This window comes from Amyelois transitella, chromosome 22 (genome assembly GCF_032362555.1).
Source record: "Amyelois transitella isolate CPQ chromosome 22, ilAmyTran1.1, whole genome shotgun sequence".
Lineage (NCBI taxonomy): Eukaryota > Metazoa > Arthropoda > Insecta > Lepidoptera > Pyralidae > Amyelois > Amyelois transitella.
Window position 1 is genome coordinate 2427353 of NC_083525.1, and position 20777 is coordinate 2448129.

Genomic DNA, 20777 nt, shown 5'->3' on the forward strand with positions numbered 1-20777 from the left:
ACAATTACTGTATTAAATGCTTCTGAATATAATTTTGCGTAAATACATAAATAAATAAACACAAAACATTAAAAATGCCAAACAATCGTCGTGTATTTATTTTCAAATAATGACCAAACAATCTCAGCAATGAGGAAAACAACTAAGACACAAGTAACATCATCAGCAATCGTTTATTTTCTATTAATGTATAGGGTACAGTCACCACAACCCCATTTTGTTACAGTTACAATGAACAAGGGGTCATGTTTTTCTGCAGACGACTGTACTTACATGCAAATCAAGAACAAATTTTTTTAAAGATAGATTTAAACAAATAAACTCACCTTTTTTCTCCCATATTCAAGAGAAGAAACAATTTTTACTATTTAAATCAGTTCTTATACATATAAATTAACAAAAAAAAAATTGTTAGGCTGGTATTATTTACGGTTTTTTTATGATTTTTTGATTAAAAATATTCTATGCTGACCCACGCTTTAAAATATTTTGTACTTGATTTAACCGATCCTTATATAGGACGTAACAAAAAGAGTGTCTTACGTCAGTGTAGGCACTCATTAGAAAAACAACTTTCCCTTGCAAAATCACTTGAAAAAAAATACATATGTCAAAAACATACATTGTTTTTGACATATTTTTAACAGTAAGTTGACTTCATTTTTTTATGTCGATATTTTCGCTCCCTTTTTGTTATATCTGTAATAATTAAATCAAGATCTGTGCAGACTTACTCTTATAAACAGGGTAAAACTTTTGTCACAAAGTTATAATAGTAGGTGTCCCAGATCACTTAAATTATTTTTGACTTGTAATTTTTTTACATAATACAGGTTATTTACAAAATATATTATCGCATACATTCAGAATCGGTGCAGATGGAAAGTTCAACTTATTTCAGTAGCTACTTTCGGATCAGGGCGCTTATTCGTGATACTTGACAAGGTATACGTCTTATTTAATCTCTCTTTCTATCGTTTTGGCTATTCGAAATGATAGAAAGGGAAAGATGATATGACATATGCATTGACAACATCAGTGAATAAGGAAGAAGGGTCACATCAAATGCTTTGTAGAAAATCGTGATTTAAAAAAGTAGAAAGATTATACGCATAAGTACTACCGTCTGCAAAGACCTTGAAATAGTTTACACCACTGAATAAATATATAGTGATTGTTTTCAATTCAACCTGTCTTCCTCTATAAAATTTACTTTGTGAAAAAACCTAGAGTTATGTTATGGACAACACCTATTTTAAAATTACATAGGTGACAATCACCACTGGTGTTTTAAAAGGCAAATCTCACAAATTCGTATCTACTAATAGCATTAAAAATGTACTAGACACGCAAAATCGATATCGTTAATAAGTCTATATTTACAATAAATATGGCATATTTGCATTAGTCCCACTGTCCTGAATTGAGACACGATATCTTTCCTAAACTCAAACCGGCATGCCTGAGCGAATTTCGGTAATAACTGGCAACATTGATACAATGCATGTACAGAATAACTTTTTAAACACGATCCATCAATCAAGTTCAATAAATGTACGATGTATTTTGTATTAAGAGAACAAAATTTATGTGGAACAAAAAAAAACATGCTGATCACATTTTAAACATGTTCCTGAAATTAGGTTGTTTAAAAAATCATTCTGTATATATTTAAAAAAAAAGTTGTTTTGCCATGGCGGCGTACCGTGGATGCTTGGTTTAAAAACACACTCTCAATTCTTAATACGATATTTTTGCACCGAGAACTTAGAAGGCACCTTACTATGAGGTCTCGTAGGTTTGAAAATTTGAACATGAAATTTTTGTACACCTAGGACTTTTGCGATAATTTCTGCCACCAGAGGTTGAGAACAGTTTCAAATATTTTCAACCAAATTTTTGACCAATGGCAATACTGCATTGGATATGATGCTTACTTAAGTGCTGCCATTTGGTATTCTTTTTATTTAAAAAAGAAACCTTCATGTGGCCTTCTATGGCTGTTGTAACGTTCTTGTCTTTGAGCCTCATGACACCCGGGTCTTTTTTTCTAATTTAAACTGAAAATACAGTCGCCTGAAGAGAAAAACCATCACTTCATATAATTAAAAACCATTCGCGGTGAAGTTTCTCGGCTAGCGTCTGTACATATTTATTTATAATACATAATATGTACCTATTACGGTTGAGTTAGTCTCGTGAAACATACTTTGAAGCTATCCCAAATCTTCTATTTGTTCCTAAATCTTTTGATAATATTAAATACTAAAAAGATATTTTAAAATCTCACTTTCTGCTGTGGGCTGCTAAAACAACAAAGTTGACATTTGTATTATTTATAAAGCAGTTTGTTTAAACCTCACAGTGAATTAAAATTACCACTGAAAATGTAAAGCTGCCTTTAAATCAAAAGGTGAAAATTGTTTTGACAATTTTTACGTGAAATTTTTTTTTTGGGGGTAGCCTTAAGAAAATCAAGGAAAATTTTGATCAATTAGTGCCCTGTGATTGATGATTCGTGGGTCATGAGTAAAGGCAAGCTAAAAAAATTTTTTTGTAAGACCAAAACTTACTAAGTATACAAACAACAAACAAATTTAGCAATTTGAATTACTGTTATTCTCAAAATTAAAATACCTTTTCCGTTTGTCTTTTTACGAATATTGTTAAGTAAATTTTTAGTTTGATTTAGAGTTATAACACAAATAAAATCATCTTTATAATTTTGTTACTTAAAAACACACTTAAAAAATCGGTTTTTTCCACTTTGATCACCTGGGTGATCAAATTCCACATAATCACCTAGTGTCACAAAACAATTTACAAAAATATAGGTATCTACGTCTTTTGATAGTTATTTACTATAATACAATAAACAGCGATTCATATAAAAGATTAAAACATCATCTACATCAAAACAACGGGGCATGTTTGTGTAACTCGAATTCAAAATAATACTAAATTACGCTTAAACTGTGAACCTTATTTAATGAGAACAAAACTCTACATCTCTAATCTTTGATTTCGAATATAATGCAATTATTGCTTCACAATCACACTCCGTTTGTAAAACTTATATAAAAACATACGTTAATCAACGTACTGTTATAAATAATAACTGCTGTAATTAAGCAGTCGATATCGAATAATACAAATTGAACTAATGTAGTAGGTCTACTACGTGGGTTGGTAAGTTTCTACGTACGGCTAACCTACAAATCGATGACGCGATTCGTAGCATTTTGACGAAACGCCTCCTGCTGTTTCTGCTACCCTGGTATGTGCGATACTCCTGTAAAAGAAAAGACACAGACTGTTATGTCGAGAATTCATAATTTCTCTGTCGTTTGTCCCTGTGAGGTTATGCTCTTACGGTAAAGGAAAACATCGTGAATAGAATAAAATAGATTTATATGATTTTATAGACGTTGTCATAAGTTTCGTTTATGTTTGGTAACTATTTCCGTTCTGAAATAAAATAGGATGTCAAAGATCGACATGAGTGCGGAATAGCGATACAATAGACTAAATACGATGCGGTTCTTTAGGGTACGGCAGGGAAACTGCTATCAGTGATTAGTCCATCATATTCTTACGTGTACGAAGTGTTCCCAAAGAATAGTGCATGAAAGAGCAGCAGCCTTTGGCTCAGGTTGCTCACATAGACTTTTCAACACGACTTCACTACTGATAACATTCTGACCTGATGAACAAGGAGATCAAGAGTAGCAAGGAAGTGAATACATACATCACACCTTTCTTCCGGATGGGCAAGACCACCGTGAAGCGAGAAAGCTCAGTCTCGCAAGGGGTAAAGGCGTGCTTATATGAATAAATGAATCTTTGAATACTTCTTTTGTTTCAACTCAATATCCACCTTCATCAATTCATCATTTCACCCAAGCGTATCGAGTGATATTGACCTGACCTTTTACCAGGACGTGATAGATTTGATAAAGGTATGTTCAGAATAATATAAATAAATATATACGGGACAAATAACACTGATTGAGTTTGCCTCGAAGTAAGTTCGACACTTGTGTTACGAGGTACTAACTCAACGATACTATATTTTATAATAAATACTTAGGTATATAGATAAACATCCAAGACCGAGGCCAATCAGAAAAAGATCTTTTCTTATCATACCCCGGCCGGGATTCGAACCCGTGACCTCCGGTGTCACAGACAAGCGTACTGCCGTACCGCTGCGCCACAGAATCCATCAAAAGAAAGTTCAGAAAGAAAGTACCTAAGTGCCTGGTCCGTACAATCCTTACCTGATGACTAGGAGATCAGGAGCAACGAGGAAGTGCCCCGGGGGTGCAAAACAGAGCAGCTATCGGCTCAGGTTGCTCACGTAGAGACTCTTCAATTCCGTCTTGGGCGTGTTCTCGAAGAGAGCCGCTCGGTTCTGCCCTTCGCCCTTCTTCACCCAGTGGCCGTAGACTCGGAACGCGCATCCGTCAATGACCTAAAAGATAATTGTGTGATTTTAAAAACCCACGCAATTGATGAAAATTGCCTTGTCTATTGAGCAAAAAAGGAGCATATTTTTATATATAGATTTCAGTGCGTTCGACTTCAATTTGACTGGTAGTAAGCAAGATGAGTACTAAGGTGCTCGCAAGCTCAAATAGTGCTACTATTCATTCTTGCCTTGAAAATTCCCAAGATCCTTTTCCTGTGCAAATTGTAAAGTCAATCAAAGGAAAGGCTAATAAACTTGGGATATTACTTTAGGCGATAAGACTAGTCGCTATTCAAATCTTTATTTCATCAATGAGCCAATTGACGTGTCTTTCATTTATCTTGAAACTGTTTGCACTATCTGCCCCATAAGTTTCTCTTTAAGTACCTTTCTCAACACTACACAATAACATTGAAACAACATTTACAACAATTTATTGTATGTAAACAAACTGTACATACCTTTCTCAGCACTCGCATAGTGTACGGATCCCGTAGTGCATCATGCAGCGGTAGTGCCCTCGTCGAAGTATGCGGCAGTCTTTGTAAACGCACCGCGGCACGAACGGTCACTAAACCGACGCGTAGTTTCGCGCGAGCATTGAAACCGCCCGATTTTATTGCCTGTAAATTTATAATTAATTACTAACTTAACCAATAGCCTTTTTATTTATAATTTCTAGTTTAACCTTTTTTGTTTGCTTGTAAATTTATAATTTCTAACTTATCCTTTTTTGATTGCCTGTAAATTTATAATTACCAACTAAACCAATAGAATAATAGTATGGTGACCACATCTGTATTTATTGCACCGTCTGTCTGTGAAGAATCCTAACGCAATTCATATACATATAGAAAATCTAACATAAGACTCATGTTGGATTTTCAGCCTTGTTAAAAATGCTAATAAGATATAAGTAGTAGCCATAGTAGTAGTAATAGCATTCACCAATTTTTAGGATAAAAAGAAATATCTGATAGAACATTTTTTTAATAATAAAAAAAACAGGTTTATTATTCTCCGTTTGCCTGTCAAGAATATTTGTCTAGTTAAAATTCAAAATTAAAGTTAAAAAAAACTAAATAAAACTGCAGTGAGATTTCTAGCTTTCATAGAAAAATCAAGCATTTACATTATATATTGCAAATCCAAATAAAGAAGACAATTACAAAAAGACATGCACAAACATGCAAATAAAAAAACCCAAAAATTGCTTGCGTGAAATTAATGTTGTGCGTGTAAACGTGTTTAACCCTTAAAAAATACATTGGTAGTCAATAACCCAAACTTATTCATATAACATTTCTTAATTACGAAATCTTTGTGGAGGCCAGGATTTGAATCAAGATAAAAAGCCACACGAATACACCTTGGCGAATACAAAATTGCTAACGCTACACATAGTTTAACCCATCATTAGCCATAAATAGTGAAATTTGTTGTTCCTTTTTAAAATAAACGCAAAATCCAAATAACCCCAAACCACCATGGTAGTTACTACATAAGGATCTGGCAATTCTTTCTACCTTACAGCAAAAGCTATGATAAAGGACGAGATAATATTCTATGGATAAGTTTTACCCAATAAGCTACCATTTTATTGTGATGTAAACAAGAAGAAATATGTTATGTGGTTCGTTTGTGAGAAGCAGTTTAAATGCAGATTGTGTATTATTTGTAGCTAGTATTTAAATTTTCCCAGTAGTTTAATTACATCCCAGTTGTTTTTTAGAACCTATGATATCAATGACTTTAATAATTCCAATTCATCTAGCGATCTGATAACAAATAATTTAACACATCTGTCAATGAAAAAATATTATTGCGCGCCATTTCACTCCCACTGCGTCGACTGCTCAAATTCTAAATAATGCATTAAATTCGTGATTTTTTTCCAATACATTCATGCATGTACGCATCCGACCATCAAAACCCATAACCAGCAAAATTCCCTCTGAAAAATCACATATAAAACCCCGCACACAATATTACCATGGTCAACTGTTCGATCCTCGACATCTTCCGGCTGGTGGAAGACAGCGACCTCTTGAGCGGCGTCATGTCCTGCTCCCACAGCTACCAAGGGGCGGAGAACATTGTAGTAGTGTCATTTGATATAACATGTTTTTGGGTTATGCGATCCTAGTTCAAACGTATCCAAAAAAAATGCCGTGGAAAATATTGTAATATTAGTTATTCTAAATGGTCGGCTTCCTGCCTTGTGTTCCATAATTTTGAAATTTAAATGTCAACTCGACGTTATGTCAAATATGACGTTTCAAATTTTGACGGTCACTTATCCAATCAAAATCGGAGAGATCAAAACACTTTTTTGTGATTGGCTGATATGAAAACTGATAATTATGGTAAAAAAATCGTTTGAACTAGAATCACATAGAAAAAAGAACGTTGTCTTTACAAGCTCTACAATGCTTCATACACTTTTTAGTGTATTTTCGAAGGATATAAGCCAAGCGAAAAAAATATTCGTATATTAGTAACTACATTTGAAATAAAAGGAAGCAACAATTAAAGAAGCCTAGAAATTAAAATGAAACTAAAAATTTTTAAAAGCGGGGTAAATATTAAAAAAACCTACTTATTACAAATAAAAACATTTTAAATAAATGTAAATGTAACGTGTAAATCTGTGGTTAAAAGTGACACTGAATGCACAGTTCTAACTATTCCATATTTATGTAATCAAGTTTTTTCGTAGAAATTTAACTGAACGTGGCCGTTCAGTCTTTTCGAGATTTTTGGCTCTGTCTACCCCGCAAAGGAAAGGCATATAGACGTGATTTTATAAGTATGTATGTATGTAACCTGAACTAAAATAAAAGACCGTTCTCAAAGTAGGTCAGTGCACATATCTATACTTTTTATTTTTGTCACCATTAAAGTTAGAGTATTGAGTACCAGGAGATAATAAAAAACAAAGAGTTACTCACAACGGTGTTGAAGAAGGAGTGGTTCAAGGCATCTTGTATGCCGATTCTCTCGCTGGGCTCGACGACTAACAACCGCCTGATGAGGTCTTTCGGGTCCTCTGCAAACACATTATTTACTTATTAATAACTATAAAATTGGTTATACATTATTATACTCTCTTAAATGACTGACTGACTTAAAATTTTGATTGTAGGTTCCTTATTTGGTCAAGAGGGATGCACTTAGGAAGGATTTCCTGAAATTGCCGCGGGAACGGAAGTTAACAGGATTTTTCGATTTACGCGAGTGGATCTGCGATAATTCTCCATAGATGCTACCAAGGAAAACAGTAATCTGTTTAACATCACTTAGAATATTTCTTACAAAACCTTTTTGTTTACTTGTTTTTAAAATACACAACCGCCTTGCGATATAATTGGACTGTAATTGGTAATTTTATGGTTATTACGAATTTAATTTAGTCATAATTAGCTTGTACTTAATCGTTCTAACAATTGTTAAATAATTTATCTGTTAATCAAACAGCAATGACTCGTTAACTCATCGGGACGATATTAAACATACAAATCTGTAAGAAAATTAGTGCACCAATTGCTTTGAAAAAAAAACGTAACGAAACGTATATCTATATCATCCACACTCGTAACTCTCTTTCGATTTTCGATTACTCTTGACCTTACCTTATGCGAGGACGTTCTTAATTTATTTACAAGTTTATTTACCTGATATATCAGCCCACTCGGGACTGGTGAAGGAATATTTCCCCTCCATGATGTTCCTGAGCATGACCATCTGTTTGCGATGCCAAAATGGCGGACAGCCCACCAGTCTGAAAGTTTACGATATTTTTATCAGCTTCAGTTTACACAACTTCCCACAAACGACTGACATGCACTCGATATAAACAAGTTGCCACTTATTGTAACTTTTGTTGTTTTTTCTATATATTTTTTTATTGCAAATTATATATATTACCGTCACTTTTTAGCTTAATCCTATAGTATACTATTGTATGTTGATGCCTTGGATTTATTTAACTTACATATGTAATTATAGGTCTACTTTAGAAGAACGGATACTCCGAACACAAGCGCATTATGCACTATAAATGGAGGCGCCAGCCACTAATTTGTTACCCGCTTGTAAGTATAAAATTTCCTCCTTATCCGTTCAGAGTTTTGGCGGGAATAGACAAGTCATTCATTTTTTATTACAACCACGATCAGCTGATCTAGTTCCGCCATTTTATTAGCGTTATCTTTCAGACAAAGGACTAATGTTATCTGCAGGGTCCGAGCAAGCGACAAACATGTATAAGAAACGTTCATTATACACTTAATTTTTAAACGTGATTGTTTTTGGACAAAATATTTAAAAAAACTTACAAAGTGAACATGATGACTCCACAAGCCCATCTGAAATAAGTAATAATTTAATTAAAATACATTGTGTAGCTACTTAGTTCCTATACTAATAGGCTATTTGACTGTAATAAAAATATACATTTCTTTTATGTCATCAGTCTTAATATTATTTTTTTGGAGCGATTTGTTATAACGCGAGATAAAAATATTGCATTATTTTAACAAAATCCGTCTCAGAAAATTAGGCTTTTTTATGCAGCTGTCACGTGACTAAAAACGAACGTGATTGGCTATTTCTATTATGACGTCAATTATCCATAAACAGACTGTGGATCGTACTGTTCCTTAGTATTTGCTATTATTTTTCAAGATTTTATAAGTGTTTGATCGCTCAGGATTACTCAGATAACATAGGTATTTAATAATGGAAACCAATTCCGCGAAAGCTGACAGTCGAAACCTACCAAAAGACTTTTGGTAGGTCCACTTTTGCCAAAAGTGGACGCTATAATGGTTGGCGTCTTCTTCAAAGACAATCCAGATTTCTATGCTGGCGAACTGAAGAATGTGAAAACATCAATGTAAGTTCTTATAATATAATATCTTGGTAACTAATATCTTGGTAACCACTGATCTTAGATCATGATCTGAAACCACTTCTTGCGAATATTCAAATCCATCGGCATAGAAAAAAACGATTTCGTAGGAGATTTTATTGTTGTATTAGTGCATTTAGGCACTGCACAACATTTATAGGAACTCATTTTAAAAATTTTCACACATATGACGTGGCACAAGTTAAATAAAACAAGAGAAAATTAAAACTTTTCGAAACACCAACAAGCTTTGTATGATATTTACACGAAATTTACGTCACTGCATGCCATGGCCGCCATATTGCTAAAAGTCGCGTTTTGGCGGCATATTTGAATATTGCATTTTCTTTTTCGATTTTTTAATAAAATAGCTGTAATGAAGGCAGAAAAGTATTTTTGTAGGGCTCCTTATAAACAAATAAATAGCCTAAGATAGTTTTTAGAACTTTGTCAAATAGCCTATTGGGACTAGGAAGGTACCTATATGTATATCACAGAGGTCTAATATCAGGCTAATCTATATATATATATATATACAGTACGTCAATATCCTTTGCGGGGTAAACAGAGCCAACAGTTTCGAAGAGACTGAAAGGCCACGTTCAGCTGTAACGCTTCATGATGAAATTGAGATTCAAAAAGTGACAGGTTGCTAGCCCATCGCCTACAAGGGGAATCCCCAAGTGTATGCCATAGTCGACTTTTACGACATCCATAGGGAAGTATGGAGTGGAGAGTTGGTGGTATATATAGATAAACATCCAAGACCCAGGCCAATCAGAAAAAGTTTTTTTCTCATCATGCCCTGGCCGGGATTCGAACCCGGGACCTCCGGTGTCACAGACAAGCGTACTACCGCTGCGCCACAGAGGCCGTATTCTTCGTTCATCTAATAATTTGTTTTTACAGAAGATTGGTGGAACTTACCGCCTTACTTGTGTGTAAAAACGTTCAAAAAAAGAATCTTGTTCTCATAACAACAAGGATGTCAAGATTTTTTTTTAACAAGGAAGTCTCAGTATTAAACTGCCAAATTAGGAAGACAGACAAACGTGCCCGTCTTATCTTATCGTTTAAACTTGACACGAGCGCCGTGTCGACCAACAGCGGATAACCCGGGGGCTCACGTTACAAAGTTCACCAGACTATACCTACCTACTTCAGATATTGTGAAGTTGACGTTGTTGAAGAAAATGCTGCAGTGCAGTTTGCCACCGCTTCTTCTGCACTGACGCCTTGGAAGCGGCAGTAAACATAGTTTTAAGTAATTTACTTGACGTCAACCAATGTTGTTAAACCATACGTTTTGACAATTATTAAGCGATATGAAGTATCCTATAATAATGAATAAAAATTTTGAATTTGAATTTATACATATAAAGGAGTAACTCCGGACGTCAAAACCGTCGTACTCGTAATCTTTGAGTTAAATTAACCCTTATCTACACTATTAAATCGGATAACTAATACAAAAAAAATACGACCAATCCATCTCTTTCCCAGAGATGTCGTTAAAAGCGACTAAGGGAAAGGCTTATAAATATAGGATTATTTTTTTAGTCGATGAGATAGCAACCTGTCGCTACTTGAATCTCAATTCTATCATTAAGCCAAATAGCTGAACGTGGCCTATCAGTATTTTCAAGACTGTTGGCTCTGTCTACTCCACAAGAAATATAAGACTTGATTATATGTATGAATGTATAAATTTGCAACAAACAATAGTGAATAATTAAATTAGATTTTATTGCGATTACATCTTCTTATATAAGTGTTATTTTATACCTATTACATTTTACCATCAGACATTGTTGAGTCACAGTATGTACCTTTTGCCGGAGATTACGCTTCCGCGGGCTTTTTCACTCGTGTTGAATCATAACTAGGTAATACTCATTATAAATGCTAAAGTAAGATTATTTGTTTGTGTGTTACCCCTTCACGCGTTATCTACAGAACCAATCTTCTTGAAATTTTGCGAGTATATAATTAAGAATCTGGAGAATAACGTAGGGTACTTTTCAACCCTTAGAAAATAAAGTTCTCGTGGAATTTGCGAAAAGCTAGTATATTTCTTTTTTGTTTTGGTGCCGGGAACCACACGGCACTTTAGATGCAAATGCAAAAAAAAATTGCAAATTTAGTATATCAAAAGTATCTAGTTAAAAGTTATAATAAAATAGATATCACGACTGTAGTTCGTGACATTCTTTTCATTTTTTTTATTTTACTTAGCGATATTAATTTTTTTTATCCTCTTATCAATATAAGTTGTTTATTTACTGATGATTCGAGATACAACAAGTTTTTTTTTGTGTGCGTTTCTTTCCACGTGATGATACCCGCCAAGATATTAATAGAAGAAAACTAAATAAATAAAAAAAAACATCTTTCAAATTCAGCCATCTTAAATTAATTATTTTAATTTACATAACTCGAACAAACAGACAGACAGCGGAGGCTTAGTAATAGATTCCCGTTATTACCATTCAGGTACCGCTCCCTAAAAAAATTTACATAAAAACTTAGTGGTACTCACATATCGACCTCCAGACCGTAGCCCTGCGCGTCCTCGAACATGTTGGCCTTCAGCGTCTCCGGGGCGAGGTAGCCCGGGGTCCCGCATAGTTCTGGAGGCGTTAAGATATTGTTACAGCCATTGAAATACAAACATCCACACATACAATACTACTACATACAAACATATAGTCTAGCCTTTATATTCCTAGTTGGGAAGAGCATAGTTCTGGAGGCGTTGAGATATTGTTACAGCCATTGAAATACAAACATCCACACATACAATACTACTACATACATACATATAGTCTAGCCTTTATATTCCTAGGGGGGTCCCGCATAGTTCTGGAGGCGTTGAGATATTGTTACAGCAATTGAAATACAAACATCCACACATACAATACTACTACATACAAACATATAGTCTAGCCTTTATATTCCTAGCGGGGAAGAGCATAGTAATGGAGGCGTTAAGATATTGTTACAGCCATTGAAATACAAACATCCACACATACATTACTATTATACTATAGTGTGCATACAATACATATAGTCACGTCTTATTTATTGTGGGGTAGATAGAGTCTTGAATAAATTGATAGGCCACGTTCAGATGTACAGCTTAATGATGGAATTTCGGAGATTCAAATACCACCATTCCCATAATATGTTCTTCGGCAGAAGGGAGTTTGCTAGCTCATCCCCTACAAATCAATCCCAATTTGATTCATTCATTCATAGGAAAGATATAGAATGCATCTTTTCTTTCTTAAGTGATGGAAATCACATGGTAAAGTAACGGCGCTATAGTGTAATGGGATACTAACTCCATTCGTCTTCATTCACATCGTCATTTTTAGATATAACAAAAACAGACTGTACCTATAGTGGAAGGCCCCATACATTTTTGCATAAAATATCCGAGACCGATGCGGGTAATAGATTAAAAAAAGAAACTATTACCTTGACCAGTATATTTCAATGTTATAACAATAATGATGTTCGGTACTTAATACTATGGACTAGTCTTTGTGTCCCTATGTAGCGTGTCGTATTGTTTTCAAACTAGTTTGGAAAACAACACCGTATTCATGTCAATGTGAAAATAAAACCAGTGTAAATAAATGAGTAACATTTATACTAGACTAGACTTCAGCCAGGGGCTTTGCTTCCGAGGGAATTACGACAAATAAAATCAAACATATGTAAATTCAGACACAGACAAATTGCTAGCATATCGGCTTAAAGAAGAACCATCAGTTTGTATAAGCCTTTGCTTTTTAAAATCAGAAACGCAAAAGAGCTCCTATCCCAACTAATCTCAACAAAAAAAAATATAATTTCGAAAGTATGTTTGTTACTTTTTCACAGTAAAACCACTAGACCCATTTCTATGACATTTTACATACAAATACTTCTTACGCGGGCGAAAGCTACTTGAATATATACCTATACGTTACCAGACCAGCATGGAATCTTGTAGTAGAAAAATATCTATGCTAATTCTCCCGCCTTTTAAATAACATAGAGACCGATTCAACAAGTCGCGCGAACCACACAGCAATTTTGCTCTTTACTCACCAAAAAGTTTCTCCCCCTCTTTCAATATCTTCGCGAAGCCAAAATCGGTGATCTTGACATTGAGCTGGTCGTCCAGCAGGATGTTCTCCGGCTTCAGGTCCCGGTGGACTATGGACTTGCTGTGCACGTACCGGACCCCCTCCAGCACTTGCCTGTAATAGAAGATTATGATAAGGGAAATTGCCGATTCGAAATACTCTAAGAATGAGAAAAAGGGCATTATTTTTGGTAAATATAACTGGCAGACTAATACATGGATATACATGGAGAGTGTGGAGGGAAAGGTCGGAGTGGGAAGACCTAGACGAACATATCTTGATCAAATTAAGAACGTCCTGGTAAAGGGTCAGGTCAAAAGTACCCGTAGTAGTAGAAGCGAAGGAAATATGCAGAGATCGTGGCAAGTGGAAAGAGGTAGTCTCTGCCTACCCCTCCGGGAAAGAGGCGTGATTTTATGTATGTATGTATGTATGCAACTGGCAGACGGCAAAAATATATTTATAAGCATTGTTTATAAATAATATATACATGTAAATTCTGGATTTTCATGTTCTCTCCGTCATTCTATATGCGGATTGGTAGTAAAATTAAAGATCGGAAAAGTAAAAAAAAAAAATACTGGCGAAATTGAAAACCTCTTTTTTTTAAAGTGAATGTATAGGTCCGTTACCCAACCACACCCACAGACCCTGAAACAAAGTGGGTGAGGTTGCACCTGGAAAAACGCAAATATAAGACAAGACGAGAGTCTATGACTTAAAAAATTAACGTTTCAATCCCACTACAGTTAGTTCTTATTCTGTAATACCATTGTTCGATGAAATGCTTTAACATAATGAAGGGATATTAATTTGAACACGACATACGAGTACATGAGGAGCTTAATACAAAGTTCAAGGATTGAACCTTTATGCTGGGCGTCGACAAATCAGGCGTAAAGGGCCTTGTTCGGTGTTATAGTAACCTTTGCATAATCATGGTTATTAAAATTTATATTATGAATTTCAGCAAAAAACCTGAATATAGAAGACTAATAATAACGCTTCTTTTTGTCTTAATGAGATGAGGTTTTATAAGAACTGAATTATATTTTATTTTACCCAGATATCAATATCACGACAAAAATAATTAGTTAAGTCAAATAGTTTGACACAAATTAATTTATAACTCTTATATTCACCTCAGTCATCGTATAAACAAAAACTAAAACTACATTTAAAATAAATTCAACACACTCTAATGATTTCCTCCGGCCGTAGAACTTTTCACTCACACCACCGTCAAAAACACTTAAAGCCATTGTTCGAGAAATACACCAAAGTGTATTTTTTATTTATATCAAAACGAAAATATAACGAAACGTTTTTTAAAATCAAAAGAACTTTATATACTTTGATACTCTAAGAAAGAACTGCGTTAGATCCACAATATTTTTTTTACACTTAATATTCTACACACACCAATTCAGATTAACAAACGGAGAATTAAAAAAAATATATTTTCTTCAGAAAACACCATCATTCTCGCGCGCTATTTCCACTAAAAGTACCAGGAGCTTATGACAGCCCAAGAGAGGTGATTTACAATTGTGGTAACCAACTAGAATTTACGCGAATCTCGGCTGTCGACGATCGCGAGTAACACAATAATGCTGTTTACATTGGACCGTGGTCATATGCGTTCCTATCTTGTATATGGAATATATACAAGATAGGATGAGATGATACTAGATTAAATAGGTAGGTACTTTAGCTCTCGGAAACATTCTAGAAAGATGCTGTAATAATTTATCTTGAGGTCTGTCCATTTGTGACTTGTGGCTAACAAATAAGACCACTCCATCTGTTTTTTGACATGGATGTCGTAAAAGGCGATTAAGGAAATAGGCACAATCATCTAGTTCGGCTTTTACATGCAAACAAATGAAAAACCGTTGTTTACGAATAATTACGAACACCAAGTCAAACATAATAATTCACACTTTGTTTTCATCTTTGTAATCAGTTTGTAGACTAAAGTCCAGTGATATATAATATTGCTATATAAAGAGATGCTATTTCGTTGGACAATTAGGTGTATTTTTATCTGCTTTCGAGTATTTCACTGGTTGAGAAAAGATTTTGTCACAATCAAGATCTGAACAATTTTTATATTTGTTTCTTAAATGAATAACAACAAATTAACACACAAATATCAACAGAAATAAAACATTACGATTCTCATTAGTGTGCGTTGCAGTATGGAATATCATACACAAACTATACCTAGTACTTTACTGCTCAAATTGATAAGTTTACGTGACGTATACGAGTTGATTTAAGTGTGCAACGACCAAAAACTCGAAAAAATCACTTAAAATGAGGTCAACTGGACATCCTACAAGTTGGAGTAATCGTGGTCTCAAAACAATGATAAAAATTTAACATACTCGTATACGTTTTATTCAAAACAAGACCCAGTTTCTTATCTCTGGCTATCATCAATTTTAAATTTTATGCAACAGGAAAAATGTAATAACGCACACGTTACCCTTGGTATAAAAAGTAGGTCAGTAAGTGCATACAAAAATACTAACTTGTATTTTCATTGAATTTTATGATACGACAAGCTGTTCCCGCGACTTCGTTAGCGTGGAATAGTTATTTTGGGCATCATTGACGCCCTCAAAGATGAATAATTTTCCCCGTTTTTTTTTCACATTTTCCATTATTTCTTCGCTCCTAACAGTTGCAGCGTGACGTTATATAGCCTAAAGCCTTCCTCGATAAATGGTCTATTCAACACAAAAATATTTTTCAATTCGAACCAGTAGTTCCTGAGATTAGCGCGTTCAAACAAACAAACAAACTCTTCAGCTTTATAAAATTAGTATAGATATCATTTTAGGTTTCTGTAGTTGACAATAAACCATTATAGTTTCGACATGTCTGTCTTGTCTATAGTCTAACTCTAACTAGTTACTAGATCTTCTAAGGGTCTGCGGCCTTTGGCTCCTGTGACTATTGGCTCTGTCCCCGTAATGAAGAGGTGACATGTGTGTACATTTGTACATTAAAAGTTTTTGAATCTACCTGAAAAATCAAGAAAAGCTAAAATAGCTACACTTTTAGTATATCTTCCTCGTCTTAGCGTGTTTCCAGTTGCACCCTCAGCTGTTTCGCTTTGGGACCTTAATCTGCTTAATATGATATAACTCTTAAAATAAAGTAAAAAAAAATAACAAAATACCTCATAATGTATCTAGTCTTCTTCTCTGAGAGCGTAACAACGGACGTGAGGTAGTCAAACAGTTCACCGTTCTTGCAAAGCTCAAACACAAGGAATATGAAGGTCTCCGACTCAAACACATCCTGAAGTTCAACTGGAACAATACGCTGACATTTTAAAAGGTTACAAAATGATATTGTATAGGTCAAAGGTTACATATTTTATTTTTATTCTGTGCAGAGGCTGCTATTTAAGGATAACAAAATTGACCCTTGTGATTGGGTGAAAAGGTTTTATAACAAAATTTTAGCATATTTTAAAGGGTAAACCAATTTTTGCGCTTTTACCCAGCTGGGTAATTTCTTGACCTGACACACTATTGAGGATCCATGGTCAAAGGCATACCCCGGGCTCTTCAACAGAATGGTGAGGATGCAGCTGAAGTAAAGCCAGAAGGAAGATGTGTTGTGTATTATATTAATATTAAATCAACTGGATATATTAAAAAATTGATTACAATGCTATAAATATTGTGTTTTGTTATACTACTAGCGACCTGCCCCGGCTTCGCACGGGTGCAAAATTCGGAAAAAAATATACATACACAAAACCTTCCTCTTGAATCACTCTACCTGTTACAAAAAACCGCATCAAAATCCGTTGCGTAATTTTAAAGATTTAAGCATACAGACAAACAGACTAAAATAGCGACTTTGTTTTATACTATGTAGTGAAATAACATCATCATCTTTATCCTTTGAGGGGTAGACAGGGCAAATAGTATTGAAAATACATTCTGCCGAATAGCTTAAAGTTGGAATTTAAATTAAGATAGTGACATCAGTAGAAATAATAATAATTTGCAAAAAATATAAATTTTGCCTACAGATTCTTTTCTGAAGCCCAATGTCTTATGATGATGAATAATGTAAGAAACTCCTGACCATATCAGACAACTGATCATAAATTCATTCATATAATCATGTCTGTATCCCTCTATAAAATATTCTTTTTTAAATAATGTATACATAATTCAACTGTTAGATTCCTCTTTTTTAAAACAATGAAGGCTAAAGGGAAACCCAGACTTTTATATTCCTCTTTTCCGTGGAACGAAAATACCACCAAGAGGTGAGTTTAGTTATAAATAACAACCTACTTATAGCTATGAAGTGTCCAGCTACCATCATAAGAATTAAAAAAAAATCCCTACAGGACTAGTTAATAAGGCTAAAGATACTATCTTATACATAATAATGTTTTGGTTGAAATTTAACAAACTTTTAAACTTTTCCTCAAATACCCTCTGTTAGTTGACCATTTTTTTATGTGCAATAAAGAGTTAACAAACAAAGAAACAACTTACTTATATAAGGGTGCCCAGCGACCATTCTCAGAATGTGTATCTCCTGTCTAGTCGCCTCCCTCATGGTGTGGGTGTCCACACCGTCTTGGGACTCCTGACTAAGGTCAATGATTTTGGCTGCATATTCTTTACCAGTTTCTTTTTCTATGCATCTTCTGACTGTTGAGCTTATGCCCCTATAAACATATATATATATTTTGTGATATGTCAACAAAATTATATGTGATATGTCACATGGCATAATTGATAAAGGATTTAGTGAGCTTTGTGCAAATTGTATCATAAATATTTAAATTACCTATTACAGTTTCCACTATTAATAAATTTTTCAACTGAATTATAAGGTTTTCTTTTTCATAAAGCCTTCATAGTAACAGCGGAAGAATCTCTTCAAGACCATTAAGAAGTCCGCGAACTTTTAAGCAAAAACAATACCTATGAAAATTCCGACAATGAGTAACAACAGAAAATTGGCAATAACGCAATTCGGAAGTCACGAATTCACATCATGATAACTATTACCTTACCTTCCTATTATCTCTTTTGGCTCATATTTTGCATAAAACTCTTTCGCCGCATCTTTATCCGGTAAATTATCATCGTCTTCTTCTTTTGCCATATTATTCACTATTTTGGATATACTTTCTTTATTTAAGCGTACTAATCAACAATATCCACAATGACGAAAGGTTATTGTAGTTGTAAGCATTCAACGTTCACGTTAAGAAAGCAAATAAATGTCTAGGAGAGTCGTAAAAATATATTGTTTCGTCGGAAATAAAGTTAAATTTAAAATGAAATTTAAAAATTGGCTAATTCGAATAGGTCAAGCAGAGCAGTAAATTAAAACTAAAGAAAAAGAAACGACGTAAGTTGACTGTTGTTGGTTGACAGATAACTAAATGACATAAATGACATAACGTAAGTGACATTTCCTTCGCAATATCTGTGTCATAGACAAAGTTTTAATTATTCTCATGCCAGTTTCTTGCTCAATAAAAAGATTTTGCAGCTTTGGAAATGTATTTATTTAGGCAGTTTAAATGTACTTACCAACATCCACCATACAAAAGAAATCCTCGCAGTGAGCCGAACCAGGGCTCTGGGAGGCTTCCAAGTTTGCCAGCCGGCTATTGTAAGGTCCTTGATAATACGAATCACATCTATTGTTTATATTTCCACTTCAAAATCAAAGTAGAATATGACTAGCGACTAAGAAAACTCATTTATAACAGTCCCAGACGAGAAATTGTGATAAGTTGGAGATAAGAAAAATCGGTAGATTCCGATATTAGAGATTTTTGACGTTAACATTTTAAAAATAACACATGCGGCCAGTCACTCGTTTTACTAAAAAGGGCTTTTGCATTAAGTTTTAGTAGGTGGAACCTAATGCTAGCCTTGAATGAAGAACTTAAAGAAATGGATAAATAAAAATAATAATGAAAACAAGGGACCTATCGGGCCAAACATCCTCCCGGGCTTGGAAGTTCAAAGAACTTTCATTTTCTGTTTTTGATTATTATTAGTTCCACCGACTTTTGCAACGATCAAGGCATTAAAATGGCAAAAACTAGTAGAACAATTAATAAATAAATAAATAAATAATAAATATATACGGGACAAATTACACAGATTGAGTTAGCCTCGAAGTAAGTTCGAAACTTGTGTTACGAGATACTAACTCAACGATACTATATTTTATAATAAATACGTATATAGATAAACATCCAAGACCCAGGCCAATCAGAGAAAGTTCGTTTCTCATCATGCCCTGGCCGGGATTCGAACCCGGGACCTCCGGTGACACAGACAAGCGCACTACCGCTGCGCCACAGAGGCCGTGTAAATTACTTATTATTTCACATCGCCAATAATTTATTGACCGGGTAAGAGAAGCGAGTGGGGTCAATCGACCCACGGTTTATGTATCAACCAACTTGGGACGAAAAGGCGTTTTGTATTTTGTTATCTTTGAGATTCAGAGTATAAATACCTAGCGGAAAATATCCACTTAATTTCAATAATCTTATTGAAGGAACTAAACAGCTGAGCAGTTATTTGTCTATGGATATATAGCTTTCTTTGTTCCACAAGTACAATATGACATAAAAGTTGGAATTCTTTTCTCTTTCATACATTTAATTTGTTCGTGTATTTTTACGAACGTCAAAACGAGTTTTCGCTTGTTGTTCCGTCCGATGTCAGATTGTCTTGCATTTTTGGAGTGCTATGAATTTGTTTAAATAACTTTATTTGTGCCATTATAAAACATTTTCTCAATTGAATTGGATTTCGGTGTTGAGATCTAGATTCGAGTGCTACGTAGAAGGTAAGTTGTTATTGCGCACTCAATTTTAAGCCAAATGACATTTGTGATAGATACGTACAGTTTGGTGCTGCTATCATCATTTTCAACCTTGAGACTGTAAAAAAAGCAATTTCTTTGTTCTACTCCTATGCCCAATTTGATTTCTTTTCAGTTAACCTGTAGCAAAAATTTAAAACTACCCTATTTGTTTCCTTGAAAAAAACATTGATCGTCCATTTCGACCCTATATTGGTGTTATTTATCATTACTGCAGTAAAATCCATCTTCCTAGATGAATACATGAACTATGTACCTTTGTTTAATGCAAATCCCAAAACGATTAGTTCAAAAATCCTGCTCTTTAATCAGAAAATAATGATTTTTGAGACAAAATATTATTTTTCTACCGTCG

General features: G+C 34.3%; 2 protein-coding genes across 4 annotated transcripts in view; one reads left to right on the forward strand and one right to left on the reverse strand.

Annotated features, from left to right (window-relative positions):
• Nucleotides 1–68: 68 nt before the first annotated feature.
• LOC106133246 (phosphorylase b kinase gamma catalytic chain, liver/testis isoform) lies at nt 69–18947 on the reverse strand. Of its 2 annotated transcripts, XM_060950740.1 has the most exons (12): nt 18582–18947; nt 18055–18230; nt 16710–16842; nt 13482–13633; nt 11923–12013; nt 8809–8838; nt 8146–8252; nt 7423–7520; nt 6464–6547; nt 4933–5094; nt 4281–4474; nt 69–3292 (listed from the first exon to the last, which is right to left on the reverse strand). In XM_060950740.1, the coding sequence occupies exons 1-11, from the start codon at nt 18671–18673 to the stop codon at nt 4340–4342; spliced, it is 1260 nt and encodes a 419-aa protein (XP_060806723.1). In that variant the 5' UTR covers nt 18674–18947; the 3' UTR covers nt 69–3292; nt 4281–4339. The 2 variants fall into 2 exon arrangements, with proteins under 2 accessions (XP_060806723.1, XP_060806724.1); XM_060950741.1 differs by lacking the exon at nt 6464–6547.
• Nucleotides 18948–20172: 1225 nt separating this feature from the next.
• Nucleotides 20173–20777, forward strand: part of LOC106140756 (myotubularin-related protein 4) — a 60787-nt gene continuing 60182 nt past the window's right edge. For both annotated transcript variants that reach the window (XM_060950534.1, XM_060950535.1), the window contains exon 1: nt 20173–20386. The gene's annotated coding sequence lies outside the window, so the exon portion shown is untranslated. The remainder of the gene's footprint in view (nt 20387–20777) is intronic.